Genomic DNA, 22,574 nt, shown 5'->3' on the forward strand with positions numbered 1-22,574 from the left:
CTTAAGGGGAAACATTAGGATGCTGTTCAGATTATACTGGAGATATTCTTCTGAGTTTTCCTCACATTGTTCTAGCAGCTCAGAGAGTTGATCAGAGTTGAAGATGGGGTTTCAAGCTTGCAGCATTTACAATCAAAACATTTTGGCCAACTCTAACAGTTCCAAGATATTTAAGGGTTGACTATGATGTGTATTTTGGGTTGCACTCAGACATGGTAAATCCAAAGGAAGGATGTGTTGTATTACCTGCATTGCATTGCAGTGCAATGAAATTTGCAAGGAAGGAATTTCAGAAAGTGAAATTTAAGTCTACTACTTAAATTTACTACTTAGCTTTAACCCAGAATCTCAGCTTCTATTGACCCCAATAATGACAGGTCAAGGTTCAGAAAATTCTGAAACATAAAACTTAAAGAAGTATGTATGGAATACTAAGATCAATCAATCAATCAATCAATCAGAATAGAGCTGGAAGGGACCTTGGAGATATTCTAGTCCAACTTTGTGTTCAAGCAGGAGACTTAGTCTATACCATTTCAAACAAGATGGCAGCATGTGTGTTCACCCACTAGTTTTTCCAGGCTTAATTCTCATGTGAGGGCTATCTTAGATTCAGAACTGGATTCACACATCATGTTGTGGCCAAGGAAAACCATGTTATCATTTGATTTATAAGTAATTGTGGTTTTCAATCCATGATTTATGATAAAGATAACTGAATCATCCAAGATCTAAGTGGAATGACAGTTCGGTTTGAGCCATCTGTCTTTCAGTTTGAATTGTCAAATTGATTTGTTGAATCAAATTAATTCAAACTGTCAGTTCAATAGAAAGTAACTATTAGCCTAATTTATATTGTGGTCTTTCTGAAACAAGCCATGGTTAATCTTAAATAAAGAAAGTGACAGCAAGGAGCCTAACTTCCCACCATATTCAGGTGCTTCAAAATATTTTTATGGTGAGCAGATTTAAATAAAATTTGCTCATTTTGCAAAAACAGATTGATGAACCAGAAAGCAACCAACTAATTTGTCAGGACATACGTGAGCAATAGCAACTAACCATAATCCTTACATGCAATCCACAAATAAGATACCACAGACTAATATTGAGATTGGGCTAACACAACTTTGCCCTACTTGGTTTCCTTTGACCCTCCCCCAGAACTCCCCATGAGGTTATGCCACATTGGTTGGGGAATTCTGGGACTTTTCATCCAAATACAAGTGGGGAAGGAGACTGTGTCTTCAAGTCACAGGTGGACATCTGGTTGGTATTAGGGGACATTGGACTTGATGGACATCAAGTTTGGCATTGTAGGTTAATCTTTATTGGGGTTATTGTTTGTTACTTAATAGGAGCTCAAAGCAACAGACATGGCATTCCTTCCTCCATTGTCCCATGCTTGTGAGATATGTTGGGGTAAGAGATAATAACTGGCTTAAAGTCATATGGTGAACTTCTTTGGCTGAGTGTAAACTTAAAACTACATCTCTTGGACATCCGTCTGGGAGTTTTCTTTAAGATCCTACTTGGCTTAAAGACCTACATTCTGAGACTGCCACTGAATAGCTTCTCACTCAAAAATTTTTCATAGGACTACCTAATCCTTGCATGAAATAGAGAGCTACTGAGGACACCAGCAAATGGCTATAGGCAGTCCAAGGTCCATGTGAATTAAAATGCAACATCTTGCACATGGGAAGACATTGGAGAAAGTGCCTGGAATCTTAATAAGAATTCACCTTCCAAATTCAGGTAAATCCCTCAAATCTCCCAACTCACTGCTTTTAGACTTATAAAGATAAAAGATTAAAAAGGCAGTGGGTATAATTCTCAATATTCTGCTTCTAAGTGACCGACGCTTTAAAAAGAAGACCCCAACATTTGCCCTGCTACTTTCACAGAAGGTTCAAACAAGTCCAAACTTAAACCTGAAAGCTTGGATGAGACTTTTTTTTTTTTAAAGGACAAGGACTCCAAACACATAAATTCCCTCGATTTGGAAACCGTTGCAAGTTTGAACAGCACAGATAATTCTCAGGGGGAAATTATAACTCTGGCCTCTTTCCAGAGAATCTGAATCATGGGCTATAATGGGATACTTATGGCACATCAAGCATCAATTTTAAAAACAGAGAACATTTTTTTTTCCTTTGGGGGAAAAAATAATTAGGTTAAAGGGATCAGAATTTGGGTCAAAATGAAGAAGGCAGAGCATTGGAAGATGATGTTTTGAAAAAGGCATACAACAGAATAATTGGCATATTATAAAGATACAAACCCAGGCAGCCTTCAACTTACAACCATTTTGTTTAGTGACCATCTGAACTTACAACAGCACTGAAAAAAGTTACTTATATCCGGTCTCTGTCCTTACAACCATCACAGCATCCCATGGTCATGTGATCAGAATTTGGGTGCTTGGCAATTAGCATGTATTTATGAACACTGCAGCATCCTGGGTCATGTGATCACCATTCGGGACCTTCCCAGCCAGTTTCCAGCAAGCAAAGACAATGGGGAAAGCTGGATTTGCTTAACGATCGCATGTTTCGCTTAACAACCGCTGTGATTTTGTAGAGATTCTCAGTCATCCAAGTCATGGTTGTCCCAAAGGTGCTTTTTCAGGAGGCAACTGGACTTTCTTGGCTTTTGTTTTGAAGACATTTCGCTTCTCATTCAAGAAGCTTCTTCAGCTCTGACAACCTGGTGGTGAATGGGAGGATTTATATTCCTTGCAGACATCTAGTGATCTGCATCCTTTTGGAGGGTGGTTGAAGCACTTGGAGGTTTATCTGTGTCCTCCTTTGAATGGTGTAGGAATAGGAATGGATTTCCAGAGAAAAATTGCAGACTATAGGAACCATGAGCACTACTCAGGTGACCCTGAGGACACAGAAAAACCTCCAAGTCCTTCAGTTGAAGAAGCTTCTTGGATGAGAAGCAAAACGTCTTCAAAAGGAAAAACAAGAAAGTCCACTTGCCTCCTGAAAAAGCACCTTTGTTTGTTTGTTTGTTTTATTAGATTTATATACTGCCCTACTCCCGAAGGACTCAGGGCAGTGAACAGCCACAAAGTAAAACACATAAATACAAAATTTAAAAGCAGAATAAAACCGAATTAAACAATTTGGCCCAAGAACCTTTGGTTCAACTGCTGTGGTTCAGTTAACAATGATGGTTAAACAAAATTGCAAAATCGGGCATGATTCACTTAACCTTGCTTAGCAATGGAAATTCTGGTCCCAATTGTGGCCATAAGTCAAGAACTACTGTATCAGCCATTATGAGAGAGATGGATATGCTAGGAAAATGATCAAATTCTTGGTAAATTCTTGAATAATTATATTCACACAAATCAAGTAGGGCAGCTAAGCTTCAGGCTTGTCAGGCAGATAATTCTCTCTGAAGGTCATTTGTTTGCTTTGGAATTAAAGAACTGAAAGACACCAGTAGGGCACACAAATGTGAGATCTCCAGCAAGCAAAACCAGTGTGCATTTCTGATGACTTCTTGAAGAACTGGGATGCTGAGTACCTGGCGCAAGAGAGAGCAATCTGTGCCTCAACAAGGAACACAAAGAATGAGCAATGCCCCACGTAAAACAGAGTGCAACACTCCTTCCTGGAGAGCAGCTACAAGGATCTCCTCTTAGGAGGAATCTGGTTCAACAAGGTAGAAGATTGACAGGATACAAATGCCAAGCCCAAAGAAATAGAGCACCCTTTAGGGATTGACAGAGGTCTACTCTTACCAAATCTGTACATACATGTGAAAAAATTACAATGAGGTAGACAATTCCAGAAAAATCTTTCCCCTAATATGTTAGTTTCATGATGAATGGCATTTTTAGAATACAGGTACCCTTCAACTTACAACAGTTCATTTAGTGACCATTCAAAGTTACAATGGCACTGAAAAAAGTGACTTATGACATTTTTCACACTTACAGTATGACCTTTGTGGCATCCCCATGATCACGTGATCAAAATTCAGATGCTTGGCAATAGACTCATACTTATGGCCATTGCTGTCTCCCAAAGTCATGTGATCACCTTTTGCGACCTTTTGACAAGCAGAGCCAATGGGGGTGTCGGGTTCACTTAACAACTGTGTTACTAGCTTATCAACTGCAGTGATACACTTAACAACTGTGGCAAGAAGGGTTGTAAAATAGGGCAAAACTTACTTAAAAATGTCTCGCTTAACAACAGAAATGTTGGGCTCAATTATGGTCGTAAGTCAAAAGACTACCTGTAATCATCTACAGCTTGCAATTAACCATTCTGAAAGGGGTTTTGAAACCCATTTGTCCAATCTTAATGGTCAGGGATGATGGGAGCAGTAAAAGGTTCACGTAGTGCTTTAAGCATAAATGTGATACATGCACCCAACATTGTGGCATTAAGCACAGCAGCTGCCTCAATGTTATGTATAAAGCAGCTTCTACAATGCCGTAGGTAGAATTAAAGGGTAGGGGCTGTTTGAAGCCTTCATTTGGAGATTTAAAGTGTGGACTCTGCACTGAATTGACTTTTGACAATTAAGTCAGAAATTAATATGCCCTCCCAATCAATTTTAAAAACAAGTAATATCAGATAATATCAGATGGAGGATGTCAATTAGATCAGAACTCATCTGTACATTTGGATAAAATATGGCTTATTCTAATATGCAAATAGAACAGTTTTAGTAACTTCTGACATTCCTGCCGATAACGCGTAACCTTATTTGCTTCCTCCAAATTTCTCAGTCCCAAATTGTGTCATAACAGTTAATCTTATAACGCCCCTTCTTTTTATCAGAAAACTTGGGGCTGTTGGCAACGCAACCTCATTTAACCTTTCTTTCTTGCCAAAGAAAGGGCTTGGCACAGGTACATCTGCATGAACCTTCAACAAGCATCTTTGCCAAGTTATGACTTCATTCCGTGGAGCACCTGGCGAGAAAAAGGTGCCCCTCCTAAATAGCCTGGCCTGAAAGCATGCTTCAAAAACAGAGCGTCCAAATTAGGCTGATGCTAAAACTGTAGCAGCACCTCAAATTATAGAAGAAACTCAAACTCTTCAAGTCAGCTTGGAATTTCAGATCCAAACAGCTAATTGTTGGAGGACTTTTAGTGAATATTCACTTTAAAAGCTGATTTCTCCAGTTCAGTGATGTGGTTCACACACCACGTTGTGTCATGCTCTGTGTAATTATGATTTGCAGAATAAGCCATAACCACTTTGTATATAAAGCTAGGCCATCAGTCATGGTCTTCAAACCATTGGAGTTGGCTTCTCCTTAATATTAAGCCAAAACTAAACCTCATTAGGAATTAGCATGGTGGGTGAATCAGATCACATGTGCCCAAAACGTTTATTTGTACCAACTTGATACTAGAGCTATACATAATAAAAAAATACAATTCACAATGTGATATACAAGAACAGGCATGGAACGTATCATGATGAATTCAAAGACCACTAGGATGAAATAAAAATTAACTAAACAAAAATCAAAATAGCTGAAATCTCATGAGGTGTCAGCAGTCTTGTGTGCAAATTGATCAAGAATGTAAAAGGATATGTAGGATTTTTGCTTGAGATTGTAGAGATCTCAGGGTGAATTCATCAAGATCTTATGAGATGTGGCGAAAAGACCACTCTCTAGCAAGCTATAAGACATTCCAAGCAATGGGAGAACCATTGGTCACTGATCTATGCAAAATACGTTGATGTGTTTTGCCAAGAACAGGAGTCTCCAAACTTGGTAACTTTACCACTTGAGGATTTCAACTACAAGGTGAGGAATTCTGGGAATTGACGTCCTCAAGTGGTAAAGTTGCCTAGTTTGGAGATTCCTGGAGGAACATCTGTAAAGCAGTTCTTCAGGTTGACTGTCTAGCACAGTGGCCCCAACCCTTTGGGTCTCAGGGATCGGTTCTATGGAGAGAGGTTTTTCCACGGACCCAAGGAGACATGGTTTTGCATGCTGCCTGCATCCCACGGATGGGGCTTCGCTTGTTTGCACGGCCTGGTTCTGGCATGCCGTGGCCCAGTGGCAGTCCATGAACCGAGGGTTGGGGACCCTATGTCTAGAATAAATTTACACTTCCTTCCAGACTCACCTTTTCTCCTTTTTGTCCACTACAGTCACACTTAGTGCTTGAGGAACACCCATGGCATGCCTAGAAGGGAGAAAAAAGAAGTTGAGCGTGAGATATTAAGTGGTCTTTGGATATGAAGAATTACTCCTCAAAAGTTAGCGGGGAGCCACAACTCTGGAATGCTTCATTGTGGAACTAAACATGGTAGATGTACCAAACAATAAGCAAGCAGATAATTCAAATTACAATCTGCAAAACAGGAAGTCAATTTCAATGATAACTGAGCAATGAAGCTCACTTAACTGTTTACGTTAATAAAAGGAGGGAAAACACATTATTCACTTATTGACCTATGTGGGGGTCTGAGAAAAAGAGTTGGTTACTTCTGCTTTGTAGAGATACAAAAATAGGGCAGTTTCCCTGCTTCTAAGTAAAAACCTAATTGCTGGTTTTGTCCTATCAAGATCAAAGTCTTCTGTCCTTGAGATTCTCAATGTGGTTCCTTCCATGTTTCTAAACACTTCAAAAACTCCCTATTTTGATCATCCACCTTTCTGCTCTCCTCATCCTCAAAGACTTCAGCATCCCTGTGATCTAGTACAACTATTACAACATCACAAGACAGCTGTGTTGTTCAAAGACGCCCAGAGCCCTCACTCATTACTCCTACCCCTAATCGTAATCCTGGCACTGCCAACCATAAACCCCCTCATGAAGCCATCTCCTTCTTCTGAGGCTTTTTAAAGCCCATCTTCCCCAAGACATTTAAGGCACCTCAAAGAGAGATGGATGCTATACATCAGGGATATCCAACCTTGGCATCTTATGGACTTCAGCTTCAAGCATGGCTGACTGGGGAATTCTGGGAGTTGAAAGCCACAGTTCTTAAAAGTTACCAAAGTTGGATATCCCTGCTATTAAAAACTGATCACACATAACTATAACAGAATGCTTGTCTTTCTGTTGTTCTTTCAGCCAGATTGCAGCTTAGATGGCATTTTCCCAGGGCAAGAGCTGATCCTGATCTTCAATCAATCAATCATGCAGGTAACACACACACACCTGTATGTTGCCTTTCATTTGGGATGATCTAATAGACTCTTGCAAGATAAATTTCCTGGACAGGGAATTCTGGGTACCACAATCTAGCACAGTTGGAAGCAAAAGGTCTATGAAAGAAAGGTTGTGTAAGTATATCCTTTCCTCCTACTGAGGTAGTCCTCGACTTACAACCATTGATTTAGTGACTATTTGAACAGCATTGAAAAGAAGTGACTTACAACTGGTCCTCATGCTTATTACCATGACAACACTCCCATGGTCATGTGATCAAAATTCAGGTGCTTGGCAACCAGCATGTATTTACAATGGTCACAGCATCCCAGGGTCACCATTTGCAGCCTTGCCAGCCAACGTCTAACAAGCAAAGTCAATGGGGAAGCCAGGTTTGCTTAATGACTGCATGATTCACTTAACAACTGTGGCAAAAAGGGTAAAATTGGATATGACTCACTTAACCTCCTTGCTTAGCCATGGAAATTCTGGTCGCAACTGTGGTTGTAAGTCGAGGACTATCTATACCTTCAAGAATCTGGGACTGCCTCATCAGGTAAAATACTTGTGTGTAATAACTTTTGAAGAACAAATTAATTGGACACACCCTTAAAATTAATTAAAACATTTCCCTTTGCAAAGACCTGCACGTAGTATAATTATCCAAAAATCATTTTTTAAGAAGTCTGTGTTGTAATATGACTTTATAATTGAGCAAAAAATTGTGGCCAGGTTTTCTGTTTTCAGTAGCCTATAAATATTGCCTTTGGAAGAGTGGCATGCAGCAAAATATTACACCGTCGTCTCTGAGTTACAGATACGTTAGCCAGCCATGCAAGTTGTGATTAGAGCAATTAAATAACTACATAATTGGAGCAGGCAGAATTGCTCAACATTTGTTTCCTCTTGAAAAAATTGTTTATGTATCACATTTTATATCACTTGCCTTAGAAGCATCTTAAAGTGCTGTGCAAATAAGACAATAAAAACGAGGACAATATGCAGCAATCCTGCAAGAAATTTATATTAATAGTAAGAAATAGATATGGTTGCAACCTGATCTCTAGCCAATAGATGGAGCTTTCTACTCAAAGTTGCAAAGTAGTTTACTTAAATCCAAAAATGTCCCAAATTCAGCACTCCTCAAGTTTGCCAAGAAGACAATTTATAGACAGACAACTGCCAAGAAGACAATTCACAGAGAAACAATTCAGAGATCACCAAGAACCCCAAAAGACAATTCAGAGAAGTCACAGAAATATTGAGAAGAGGAATTCACACCCTTCTCTTGTTTACTCATGTCAATGTTTGCCACTTAAAGTTTCTTCTTTGGAAAAAAATATCACATCTGCATTCAAAGTTAATTCAGAATAGGTCAACAAATAAAATTTTGTAGTTTAATTCCATTCCTAATTTAATATTTCTTATTACGGTTCCATATTGGTTTTCTAAATATTTTGAAGATTCAAAATACATAAAATAAAATATTGGGCACAGAAGGAGAAGCCTAACACTGTTCAAAGAATAACAAGACTTAATGAAATAACTTCAAAAGCCTATTTTAACCAACCAGACTTAAGAAGTAATGAAAAAGGCCCATAAAAGAATGAAACCGTTTTAGTTAAGCATCAATTAACCAATGAAAAGATGCAGTGTTTAAAATATACATAAATGAACAACGAAACAAAAGAAAGAATATATATAATACAGTTAGAATTATATATAATATATATATATAATACAGCATAGAATATATAATTACAGTTAAGTCACGTAAAATGTTTCTCGAAAATGGAGTTGAGTCCAGATTGAGATTTCACCCAAATAATGTTTTTTTTTTTTTAAAAAAATCTTAGTTGATTAACCTCATGATATTTAAATTCAGATGTACTTTGTACTGTTCTTGGAAGTATTCTATCTTGAACTTCACAGGATTATTTCTGAGCAAAAATGCAGATAATTATAACACACTTCATAATTCACTGTCCTCCAGAAATTCACTAGATTCACATGTTGCATTGGAATTTGGTTTATTTTACAAGCAAATTGCCAAATGCAGCCCACAAAGACTAGGCTTAGATAACACTTTGAGCCTGAACAAGCTTAAGTTAATGGGCGATAACCAGGTTAAACAAGAAAGGAGAAAGAGGACATGGATTGTAAAATCAGTGCAGGTACTAACCAAAGAGGTCCTTGCATAAAAAAAAATGTGAGAAGCCTTTTTCAATTTGCCAACTGATTTGCAAACCCATCTGCAAATTTGCCAGCTGCTCTTGGAACTCATCTACAAATTACTGCAACTTTCAAGCAACCAGTAATTACAGGCATCACATGTGGATTGTCAAAAAACATCCCCCCCAGGAAAGGGTTAAAAATTAACTTTTTAAACCAATCAGCTCAATGTAGGTGAGTTGGAAAACTGGCACTGAATTCCCTTCCCCCAATTCCTCAATAATACCCGGCCCCAAGTCTAAAAGAGGGAACTTGGTTTTCAAAATCAGTGTGATATTCCTGCACTTCAGTGATGAGGTGGTTAAGGAGTAGCACAAACATCCAGCCTTTTGCTACACAATCCATTTTTCCAGCCCTTTGTAATCTCTCTAGTTCAGTGATGGCAAATCTTTTAGACACTGAGTGCCCAAACTGTGCACACGCATGCCCAAACTGAAAGGTGTGCATGCATGTGCGGACGTACACTGACATACGCATGCATGGAGATGCATGGACATGCACGTGCATGTGCGGATGTGCACGTGTGTGCAGAAGAGACCTGAAGACCAGCTGGCCGGTGGAAGGTGGAGCATCCCAACACCAGCAACGTGGCAAGAGGTAACATCTTTTTCTTTTGTGAGCTTCTGTTTTGTCATTTGTAGGGAAACAGAAGCTCACGAAAGAAACACTAGAGATCTGACCTGGAGCGATGGCACGCGTGCCAGCAGAGAGGGCTCTGTGTGCCATCTTTGGCACGCGTGCCATAGGTTCGCCATCACGGCTCTAGTTGCTCACGCTCCTTCATTCTCAGGAGAAGACCCCAGAAAGCAACTCATCCCAGCAGACCTATTCTGATGGAGAACTTGGGACAACCAGGAAGATACAGAGCAATAGAGGTAAGTAAGAAAAAAAACATTAAGAATATCTGCTTGGCCACCTCCATCAATCAATCAATCAATCAATCAATCAATCAGAATAGAGCTGGAAGGAACCTTGGAGATCTTTTAATCCAATCCTGTTCAAGCAGAACACCCTATACCAGGGTTGGGCAACTGTGGCCCTTTTACAACCTGTGGACTTCAATTCCCAGAATTCCTGAGCCAGCTTGGCTGTATCAGGAATTCTGGGAGTTGAAGTCCACAGGTTGTAAAAGGGCCACAGTTGCCCACCCCTGCTGCCCTATACCATTTCAGACAAGTGGCTTTCCAATCTCTTCTTAAAAACCTCCAGTGATACTTCTCCAAATCCTCCAGGAACATAGCATCTATTTTCTTTGAAGCAACCATACCTCTAATCACAAATACCACATCTAAACCAATTTTTTCCAACTGGCACTGTCCACTGGCAAAGGAGTTGCATTGATCCCGGGACACTGCAACCGTCACAAACATTTGCCAGTTGCCAAGCCTTTGAATTTTGGTCACATGACCATGGGGATGCTGAAAAATGGTCATACGTCACTTTTTTCAGTGCTGTAATTTCGAGCAGTCACTAAATTAATGGTAGTAAATCGAGGACTACCTGTAATTGCTCTGGATTATGAGAACTATAATCCCACACATCTACCAAATTAGATATTAGATTGAGAAATATTCTCAATCAGTGCATGAGTACTGATGATGTTACTTAGTTGGGTAATGAAACATCTGCAAGAAAACAAGCAGCTCACAAAGCACCAAGGACCTGTCATGTCAACCCTGAGTTACAAATATTCTCCTTTATGAGAAATATTCCCACGCTCCCATGATTTCTAAACAGGCATCTCCATCTTCATGGACTGAAGCCAAAGTCCCAAATGAAACTCAGATGTTTCTTCAAAGTTCTCCTTAGAAAAACTCAAGACCAGTGTTTTACCTTTTCTTTTTTCTCTACCAACATCTGTATTCTTTCAGGAGCAATTTGTCAAAAGCAATATGTTGGCAACAAGCAGAGTTGATTCCAGTAGCAGATCAAAGTCAAAACCTGGCTTGAGGCAACCCCACCCTTTCTTGACTTCTTCCTGTTCCTTTTAACCTAATGGAATCCTGGAGAACAGACAGATGGATGGCTTCTCTCACAACTCCAAAGTAGGACAGGCACCTTATGAAATGTTCCATGTGACGGAAGTACTTGGCCATATTTCCTAAGGTGCCAGGAAAGATGCTAGCAAGGTGCAGATCTGGAATCTTGCAAAAAAACTTAGATTTCCATCCTCTGGTTGAACGAACTTCCCAGAAAGTGCTTTTGAATTTTGGGGCACACATTTAGACCTCTCTATTCTGGCTGCCACCAATTCTTCAAAGGCTGGGAGTGTGTTAGCCCAACTCCTTCAGCTAGACAAAGGACTGTTGTACTTGGGGTTAGCCAAATTTAGAATCAGCAAACTGGCAGCTTGTATTCAGGGCCAAAAATTCTGTCCCCATCTTTCCAATGAGATCACATCTCTTTCCTTCCATGTCAGCTTTCAATCTTCAGCCATTGTTTCTCAGAGCATTTTTGTTCAAATGGTCTTCCTTCACTCTAGACTTCTTTCAGATATACTGAAACTTCAGCTGTCAATGGCATGGACTAGAGTTGCTGTGCTGGCTTGGAACTGCAATCCTACCACATCGGGACAGTTGACCCATTATAGCAATAGCATTTAGGCTTACATACCATAGTGCTTTGCAGTCCTCTCTAAGCGGTTTACAAAGTCAGCATATTGCTCCCCCACCACCACCAATCTAGGTTCTCATTTTACCAACCTCGTCAAGATGGAAGGCTAAGTCAACCTTGAACCTTGTCAACCTTATTCTGTGCGCCTTTGGTGTTTTAGTCATGCCGGCCACATGACCACGAGATGTCTTCGGGCAGCGCTAGCTCCTTGGCTTTGAAACGGAGATGAGCACTGCCCCCTAGAGTCAGGAATGACTGGCACATATGTGCGAGGGGAACCTTTACCTTTTTAGAAAGAGTGCAGAGAAGAGCAACCAGGATGTTTAGGGGACTGGAGGCTAAAACATATGATGAACGGTTGCAGGAACTGGGCATGGCTAGTCTATTGAAGAGAAGGACCAGGGGAGACATGATAGCAGTCTTCCAATATTTGGAAGCCACAGAGAGCAGGGTGTCAAGCTCTTTTCCAAAGTACCTGAAGGCCAGACAAGGAATAATGGATGGAAACTGACCAAGGAGAGATTCAACCTAGAAATGAGGAGGAACTTTCTGACAGAACAATCAACCAATGGAACAGCTTGCCTTCAGAAGTTGTGGGAGCTTCATCACTTGAGACTTTCAAGAAAAGATTGGACTGCCATTTGTCAGAAATGGTGTAGGATCTCCTGCTTGAGCAGGGGGTTGGACTAGATGACCTGTAAAGTCCCTTTCAACTCTGTTAATCTGTTAAAGATCAAACTCCAGGCTGTGGGCAGAGTTAGCCTGCGATATTGCACTATAACCACTGCACAGTTATGGGGAACAACTGGATTAAAGACATTTTTCGCTCTTGCAAAACTTCTGATTTTCAAAGGAAATGACTACACTATGGAGGTGTTTACAGAGCACCTGTAGCTTAATGAGACCTAGTACATACACACAGTTTGGGGTTTATCATAATCTAGAAATGAAAGCAGCAATGTTTGGACAACTCTTAACTACACAAGCAAGTACGGGGCCATGGCAGCTTGCCTGGCCCAGCTGTTTTCCTTTAAACATTTTACATATAATTAGACAAATCCTCAATTGGACCAACATCTCCCTGGCCCAAAATGCTGCAGTCAGTTGTCCTATGTACTAAATCCTTAAACAAGCAATTGAGCTATCTTGAATTACATCCTTATTCTTAACGGTATTTTTGTGCTAACAAAATCTTTTTCTTTCTTCCTCCAGAAATGTTACACCTCCTTTAGGTATCATATTTTGGAAGGGTTCAACAATCTTCTTTATGGGAAAAATATCCCTCTTGCCCATTGGAAATACAAGATTAGAAGTTCTTCCCTCTCCCAAGGAAACTCGGAGAAGATAGCACTTCTGTTTAAGAAAAGATCTGTATTATGTGAATTGTTTTGCTTTTTAAAAAGCCATTAATTTTAACCAGCTATGTAAAACTGCCATATCCAGAGGACAACAGATACATTTCTATACGTCATACATCTTCTTCCCTATCTTATCTTACATTCAAGGACTATGAAATCAACAACTGAAGAATTTAAAAATATTGCCCAATGTAGTCTTCTATGAAAACCTGCGGAAGGCATGAATTGGGGTTTACCTCTGCTAATCTATGATTCACTCATAGTCCACTGAACAAGGCACAAATATTCATACAATATGTCAAGCCATAAACTATGTATTGAGAAAGGAGAATATTTGTAGCTCTGGGTTGAAATGAGGGGTCCTTGGTGCTCTCTGAGCTAGATTGTTTTCTTGCAAATGTTTCATTATCCTAACTAGATAACATCATCAGTGCATCAGTGGATAGGCAAGTAGATCAGGAGGAGGTCTTGAACCAACAGAGTTTCAAAGGTGACAACCAACACCTTAAATCTGGGGTGTCCAACCTTGGCAATTTGAAGACTTGTGGACACAACATGGCTGGCTGGAGAACTCTGGGAGTTGAAGTCCATGGGTCTTAAAGTTGCCCAGTTTGCACACTTCTGCCTTAAATTGTACCTGGAAGTCAAACGATAACCAGTGAAGTGCTCAAAATAGTGACGTGATATAGGCAAATTGAGACATAATCTAGAACCCTGGGATTTTCTTTCAATTACTAACTCTTCTAAGCTTCCAAACCCATGACATGATATGGGATATTAAAAATGCATCTGCGTCTGTGCAAAAGAGTCGGGTGGAAAAATATTTTGATGGCACTTCCAGTACAGGGAAATTTCCAAGATAGTCCTTTAATCTGTGTGGCAACTTTTGGGTCTAGTAGGTGCAATCAAGTTGAGTCCTCCTTAGCTGATACCAGTGATTGGAGAGTCTCCATTGCTCATAACAGGTAAATGATGCCTGCAAGTAGAATTGGAATGTTAATTTTGGAAAATGCAAGTATTTATTAGGACTTTTAACATCATGAGTAATCAAGATCCTCCTGTAATAATCCTTGGTCTGTGCAAGATGGCAGAAAACCCTGGTTAATCAGGGACAGAGAAAGAAAGACCTATACAGGAAAGAGAAGGCAATGGGAAGGAGAGAAATATCACATGCTCCCTGTTAATCGGGCACGAAGCCCATCATGTTGCAACTGTTCCTCCACTGGACTGTGCTTTCTTCCCATTATAACCTTTCACTTACGGAACGGCAGGGATGGGATTAGCAAAGCTACCAGGCACCAAAGGAAAAAAGTTGATTTAATTTAGTAAGTCTCTAACGTGATTATACAATGATTTTATCAGGAACATTTGGGATGGTCAAGTGGGGATACGGCAGAAGGAAAAAGAAAAATTGTCTAACAGTGTCAAATTCTCTGGCCTGAACTTTTGTAGTTTTATAAACAGAATTTCCCCTCAAATATTTACAGAAGGCCTTATCCCATGAGCCTATCCAATTTATTCACCAAATCCTTTTCAATGAAACAATTAAGGGCATTTTTTTGCGGGGCGAAGAGTGCTTTACATTCGGCATTCAGCAATCAAAGGGGGTTTGAGCCCTTCTTCCGATCAGGAAGAAGGTCAAAAGTAATTCCTCGCCCGACATCTTACAAAGGAGGCCCTGAAGGCCTCTTTTTTTTTCTATGTACACATATTAACTCACTTGCCACTCACTTCAAAAGGAAGCTATTTTGCTCCAACCGGGAATGACATTAAGTCTAAATCCAGTCATGCTGTATAGAAAGAGGGTTTCCTTCAATGAATTCAAAAGGAGATGATGAAAGGACTTGCTCAAAGCCCAGGAACTTAACAAGGTGCCCCATTCATTGCATTCCTACATACGGCGGTTGTGATCTTTAAGATGCTTTACATTTTGGCAGCTCAATTTATCGATCAGCCTCCACATACTGGCTAATTAAGGAAGCCTGGCAGGCAGAGATTCAGAATGCAATTGAGGGCCTGTGGCCAAGATCATGTCAGTTTGAATCCTGAAGGAGGTTCCCAGGCCAGCATAAAACAAAGACAGGGAGGAACACTCTGAAATTTGGATCGGGTTCACACATTGCTTGATCTACCATGCTAAGCCAAGGTTTTAACCATGGTTTCTGGAATAAATCATCACAGCTTAGTTCAGACACAATTGCAGCCACACAGGCTGGTTTTACATGTCCTGCTGAGCTTGACTATATGTGTGGATTGTTGAACACACTAAAATGCTAAAACATTAAATTGTGTTTCCAATCGGTAAGGAATTGGGATTATGCCTTGGGCTGAGTCAAAACCAACCCAATCCAACCCAACCACACTGTAGCTCAGCATAATGTGTGAAACCAAGCCAGCCTGCTCACTTCAACAACAGGTAAGAAAGCCAGAATTCTTGCACTCTCATCTCCATTTTAATGTCTTCGATGGTGGTTACGTTCTAAATTGACCTTGTGTGCTGTTTAGGAGAGCCCTTTGGAACTGCTGGAAGAAGCCTTCTGGCTGATGGTATTTCCTCTTTAAGTGATTTAAAGACCAGCAAGGACCTTGAGAATGAAGAGTATAACTGCCATCCACAAATAACCAACTTGGACTGAGAACAATAGCAATAGCACTTAGACTTATATACTTCTTCACAGTACTTAACAACCTTATCTAAGCGGTTTACAGAGTCAGCATCTTGCCCCCAACAATCTGGGCCCTCATTACCCACCTCAGAAGGATGGAAGGCTGAGTGAGAATCAAACTGCTGAACTGCAGGCAGCAGGCAATCAGCAGAAGCAGCCTGCAATACTGCATTCCAACCACTGTGCCACCATGGCTCATTGCACATCATCTTCATTTTCTCCATTGGACAAAGAGTTCAGTTGTTCTCAATAGTTTGCTAGATGAGAACTCCAAAATCCAACAGTACATCCATGTTGAAACCAGCCTCCAATTGTAATCAACCAACCAAGCAACCAAGCAACCAACCATGAAAATGACAGTTACCTTGTCAATAATTCTGCAGCAGATGTCTGGAAACAATCACACTGAATGCAACCGTCTGCCAGTGAAAACAGAGCTTGGTAGGGCTCCATTTTTGCTGGCAGAGTGCTCAGACCACCACAGGCGCCACCAACACAAGTGATGTCAAGCTGGCCATGCGTACCCTGGCCACGCCCACCCCAAGGTCAAACACAACCCTGATGCGGCCCTCAATGAAATTGAATTTGACACCCCTGTTCTATTCCATCACATACATTGGAAGCAACTAGTTCCAGGAATGCATTTAGGAGGTCCTGCACAGGCATGAACAAAACAACAAACTCAGCCATTTCATCTTATGTACAACTCAAGTCTTCTTCTATCCAGTTTCAACTTTTGGGAATGCTGAGCAAAGATCCAAGTTACATCATTTGCACAACACTTGAAGGTTGAATGGGTAGACAATGTATAATATTCAAATACTCTTGCCTGTTCCAGTAGGTCATCGAAAGCAATCCAATTTTCCACAAGCAGCTGCAATCTCAGGATTTTGAGATCAAAGTAAAAGAAGGAATTCCTCAAGCAAAATACAAAAGGAAAACTGCTGTAGACTATCCGATGGATCTAATATTTGGAATTGGATATGTCCAGTCTAATGAAGAGAAGGACTAGGGGAGACATGATACCTATCTTCCAATATCTGAGAGGCTGCCACAAAGAAGAGGGAGTCAAGCTATTCTCCAAAGCACCTGAAGGCAGGACAAGAAGCAATGGATGGAAATTAATCAAGGAGAGAAGCAACCTAGTACTAACGAGAAATTTCCTGACAGTGAAAACAATTAAACAGTGGAACGACTTGCCTCCAGAAGTTGTGATGCTCCAACATTAGAAGCTTTATCTGAAATGTATAGGGTCTCCTGCCTGAGCAGGGGGTTGGACTAGAAGATCTCTAAGGTCCCTTCCAACTCTATTATTTTGTTAACATCTGAAAAATGGTAAAAACATAAAAACAGACCCAGGAAACTACAGACCAATCAGTCTAACAGTACCTGGGAAGATCCTGGAAAAGATAATAATAATTTTAAAAAACTGATCTGCAAACAACTAGAAGCAAATAAAGTTATAACTAGTAACCAGCATGGGTTTGTTAAAAACAGATCACGCCAAACCAATCTTATTTCATTCTTTAATAAAGTCACTAAATTAGTACACAAGCAAAATGCTGTACTTAGATTTCAGTAAGGCATTTGACAAAGTAGACCACAACCTACTTCTTGGTAAACTAGAAAAATGTGGACTAGACAACATCACCACCAGATGGATTTGTAGATGGCTGACAAACTGTACTCAATGAGTAGTCCTTAATGGCACTACATCCACATGGAGAGAAGTAAGCAGTGGGGTACTACAAGGCTCCGTCTTAGGCCCAATATTCTTCAATATCTTCATAAATGACTTAGATGAGGGAATAGAAGGGGAACTCATCAAATTTGCAGATGACACTAAACTGGCAGGAATAGCCAACACCCCAGAAGACAAGCTCAGGATCTAAAAAGATCTTGATAAACTTGAATAACGGGCCCTAGCCAACAAAATGAATTTCAATGAGGAGAAAAGCAAAGTTTTACATTTAGGCAGGAATAACCAAAAGTATAAGTACAGATTAGGCAAGACCTGGCTCAAAAACAGTAACTGTGAGAGGGACCTTGGACTCCTAGTGGACAATCACTTGAATATGAGCCAGCAGTGTGCAGCCGCAGCCAAAAAAGCTAATACAATCCTGGGCTGTATAAACAGAGGCATAAAATCAAGATCACGTGAAGTATTAGTGCTGCTTTACAAAACCCTAGTAAGGCCACACCTGGAATACTGCAACCAACTTTGGTCACCATACTATAAAAAAGATGTTGAGACTTTGGAAAAAGTGCAGAGAAGAGCAACTAAGATGATCAAAGGCTTGGAGACTAAAACATATGAAGAATGGCTGCAGGATTTGGGGTTGGCTAGTCTAAAGAAAAGAATAATTAGGAGCATTATGATAGTCCAGTATTTGAGGGGCTGCCACAAAAAAGAGGGGGTCAAATTATTCTCCAAAGCACCTGAGGGCAGCACAAGAAAGAATGGTTGGAAACTAACCAAAGAGAGACGCAACCTGGAATGAAGGAGAAACTTCCCAACAGTGAGGACAATTAACCAGTGAAACAGCTTGCCTTCAGAAATCGTGGGCACTCCATCACTGGAGGTTTTTAAGAAGAGACTAGACAGTCACTTATCTGAAATGGTATAGGTTCTCCTGCTTGAGCAGGGGGCTGGACTAGAAGACCTCCAAGGTCCCTTCCAGCTCATTCTATTCTAATATATATACACATACACATTAATAATTAATAGAAAAAGTAAAGTAACTGCTATAGTACTTAAACACTCAGTATTATGTCAATATTAGTAAGCCTATTAGCAAAATGCATAAAAGGCCTGGAAGCTGATGTTATAAATCTGAATTTTAACAAATGTGGCCATATTGTTTAATGGTCTTCTTTCCAATCACCCAATCCCTTGTTAAAAATTAATCATTCAGGTGCTGATACACAATACATATCAGCACTCATCTTACCTGAATACATCCTACAGAATTCAGTGGGGTCATTTCCCAGATAAGCAAGCGTGAGTTTGCAACCTTAAAGTTCTCCTGCTGGTCATCTGAGTCCTGTTTCCAGGAAAGATCTAAGTTTATTGTCTGGAGTTTCTCCTCTTCCTTATCATCTGCTTCCCCCTCATTCCTCTTGCTTTATTGTCTCCTTTAAATCGGGATTTCCTTTATCAGAATCCTCAGAAGATTATAGCGATATACAATACTTTGTACCTTCCTTAGGTAAAGTTAGAGACTAACCAAGAGGACAGATAAAAGCTTCCAAATAGGGTATGATGTTCTGTGACCTGAAACCTGTTAATTCTCCTCTGTTTAGTTGAATGAGTTTTCCCAATCTATGCACACAGCACCTTCCTAACTTGCATTCCTGGCCTGCAGGAAGATGACATTACTGGCAGATTGCCACATCCAAGAGTTTTATCTTTGAAGGATTGGTGGAGCCCGCTAATCTCCCTTCAATTTGAAGCCTTAGCCAAGTGGTAGCACCTAGCCAACCCTGTTAGCACAGGAAGCTGAACAGGCCAAACCTCCAGGGACTATACGCCAGACTGAGAAGCAAACAATTTCAATATTATTGCCATGAAAACTACACAGGCCAAGAGTTAATCTCAGTTTCCAACCAAGTGGTTATTCCTAAGGAAGGTCATCTTGGCCACCACTGTAAACTTCCATCCTCAATAGCAAAATGGCAAGAATCCTCTCTGGACCCAGGTTGTAGTTTTGCAAGCTGTGGATGATTTACCACTTTCTTCTTCTCCTGACATACTACAGGGCTCTATGACAATTTGCTGTGGCCAATTTACTGCAGGACAACCCATTGAGGGATAAGACTTACACTAATATCAAAGAAAGGGTGGGATAGAATTGTTAAAGGAGGCAAAAGGAGGGACAAAATGAAATGTGAATGACAAAAAATGCAATAATTTTTCATTTATTTTAGATAATGAAATTGTTGAGTTGTCCTACAATGAGTTGGCTGACAAGACTTGTCCCATTCTGTACTGTACCTTACTGAAGATACCCAAGCATTCAGTCTATCTACACCAAACATTAATTGGTTATTAAGTGTACTTTTTCTGCAAAAATGGAGAAAATGCTTCCATTTATCTAGGTTTACTTCAACCTAACAAGGATCAATCTTTACTTGGCAGGGGGTAGAATAGTTCAGCATTTTAAGCAACATGCACAGAAAAAGAATTTTATAACAAATGCATGGATTACATGGAGATGGCCAAAAGGTCACCAGAAGTCAAACTCAACAGAGTCCTTTCTTTAGGTTTTAGAAAACACAGATTTTAGCTGTTAAAATCAAAATTATTTTGGACTTGTGGATTCCTGTGGAAGCCAGACAGCCACTGCACTCTTTGTATTAAGAAAATGGGAAACAATATTGTGGATTTTAGTTTTTAAAAGCCACTTATTTAAAGGAAGCCAAAACATAATGCTACAATCAAAGGCTATTCTGGGACCACAGAAAGAAGCTAGAACTGCTGTCTGTGCTTGCTCTTGCATTGCAGGAATCAGCCAAAGGGGGAATACTCTGCTTAAAACCATCCAATTTGTTAGAAGAGTAGCCAAGGAAGGAAGGGGAGATGAGAAGAAAGAAAAACATCTAAAACAAAGTTAAAGCACAAGCAGATTCATTCATTCACTTTTCTCCCTCTGCAGTGAATACGACTCCATCATGCAGCGGAGAGAGACAAAACCTATGCCCTTTTGATGCTTTTGGTCTGTGACTCTCCCAAGTCACAGGCCTAGGAAATGTTTCAAACTAATGAGAAACACGTGAAGGAAACCAAGCTAACTTCTTTAATTTGTACTGTACTGTGAGAGAATTGTGGTTTGGTTTCACTCTTACAGAAAGAGTAACAAGAGATGATGAAGAAGGAGGAGGAGAGAAGGCAGAGGGAGGAGGAGGAGGAGGAGGCAATCAGGCTCAAAGGAATCTCAACACCTGCAGTGGTTTTTTTTTTTTGGCTGAGAACCAGGTCAAAGGCAACGTAGACAATTTCCTACCTGCCCAGACATGAACTTGCCAGAAAACTTTAAAAGATTGAAAGACATGCTGGTGAAAGTAGAAATAGTTATTGAAAAACTGTAAGAGATTGAAGCAAATCTACACACCATTCAGGCTTAGCAAGAAATAGATGCACAAAATCATATCTAGTGTCCATTTAGCCCAAGGAGACCAAATTCATAAACAATAATCTCAGCCACTATGTGACTAGATTACCATATTTCTCCCTGAACATACTGTACCACTGGTTTAGGTGGCTTAAAGGGTGGTAGGGAAAAGCAGCATTTCCAAATCTGAGGTGCTCTCCGAGCTTGGTTGTTTTCCTGCAAATGTTTCATTACCCATACTAGACAATATCATCAGTGCTTATTTTCAAATCTGTGTGCAAGGCTCTCTTTAAACCAGCAGTTCTCCAGAAAAGCAACCATTCAAGATGAAGATGTCATGCCTTCTCCTTTTGATCAAAAACTTCTCAAGAAACAAGAGCAGCTTCACCCAGGGCAAACGAGAAAGACACCAGTTCCATTTCTTTGAAATGGTGGGCACCCTGCACATGGGGACACAATGCTCTGTGAACAGAATGTGAGCATAATGCTCTGTGGGTGGCTGCTGCTATTTCTATATCACCATGTTCTCTTCTCTAATCTTCAAACAAAGCAGCAATGCTTTCTTCTCAAAAAAAGAAAACAAAACCTCAGCGTATCTTGTTAGTGGAAATTCTTCTGACCAGCATCGTTTCTGAAAAGGTTAAATTACGAAGCCAGGGTTCCTTTGCATCTTGAGAAAGCTCGATCCTTTGAAGTCCGTACAATGAGCGATCTGTTCAAACTTGCTGGTTTGAGGATCCTTTTCCTTTCTTTTCCCCCCTTTTGCAAAACACAGTGGCTGAGAATCCTGATTTTTGAAACAAGCGGATGGGTCAAAGAAACCCAAAGACTTCCAATTATACAAAACAAGCTTCCCTTTTGCAGAGCTGCCCAGCTCCACAGGGTGGTGAAGAGGTTTGCCAGAAAAGATGAGGAAAGAAAGAAAACGAAGCTGAGACACCTGTTTTAAAGGGATTTAACTGGAATTTTGGACACACGGGTGGACACGCCGTCATCGATGCGCTCAAGATGCTTGGCCTTCATCAAAAAGGGCTCATGGATTTTCTTCCCAAGAAGAAACATGTTACCGCACTTATTATTCCTAACATTTATCACACTTGATGGTCAAGTCTGCTTGCTTTGTGAGGGGCTCACCTGGTTTACACAGTAGAACAAGATGAAAATTCAAGACGTGACAAAGAGGTTTATTTTTCAGCCAGCTGTTGCAGATGAGAACTGAGATGAAGGGATGAACCTAGTGGGAAACTAGCACCTTTTCTGAATCTAGCACCTTTCCCATTACACCATGCTGATTCTTGGGCTGAGACGGAGGGATTGATGCAATGTCCTCATGGTGAAGAAGGGCTAGAACCTGAGTCTCCATACTCTGAGTCTAGCGTCTTGACTAATACATCTTGCTACCTCTCTGCATATCACTTTTCTGCAAGGGTATGCTCCAGAGCAATTT

The 22,574-nt window shown here is 40.4% G+C and overlaps 1 protein-coding gene across 1 annotated transcript in view; it reads right to left on the reverse strand.

The window, feature by feature from the left end:
• The window catches only part of COL4A5 (collagen type IV alpha 5 chain), a 137,196-nt gene that overhangs the window by 90,276 nt on the left and 24,346 nt on the right, over positions 1–22,574 (reverse strand). The window contains exon 2 of the mRNA XM_070952119.1: positions 6,116–6,175. Coding sequence (XP_070808220.1) covers positions 6,116–6,175 — 60 coding nt within the window. The remainder of the gene's footprint in view (positions 1–6,115; positions 6,176–22,574) is intronic.

This window comes from Pituophis catenifer, unplaced genomic scaffold (genome assembly GCF_029215685.1).
Source record: "Pituophis catenifer annectens isolate HBS135680 unplaced genomic scaffold, rPitCat1.0.hap2 SCAF_11, whole genome shotgun sequence".
Lineage (NCBI taxonomy): Eukaryota > Metazoa > Chordata > Lepidosauria > Squamata > Colubridae > Pituophis > Pituophis catenifer.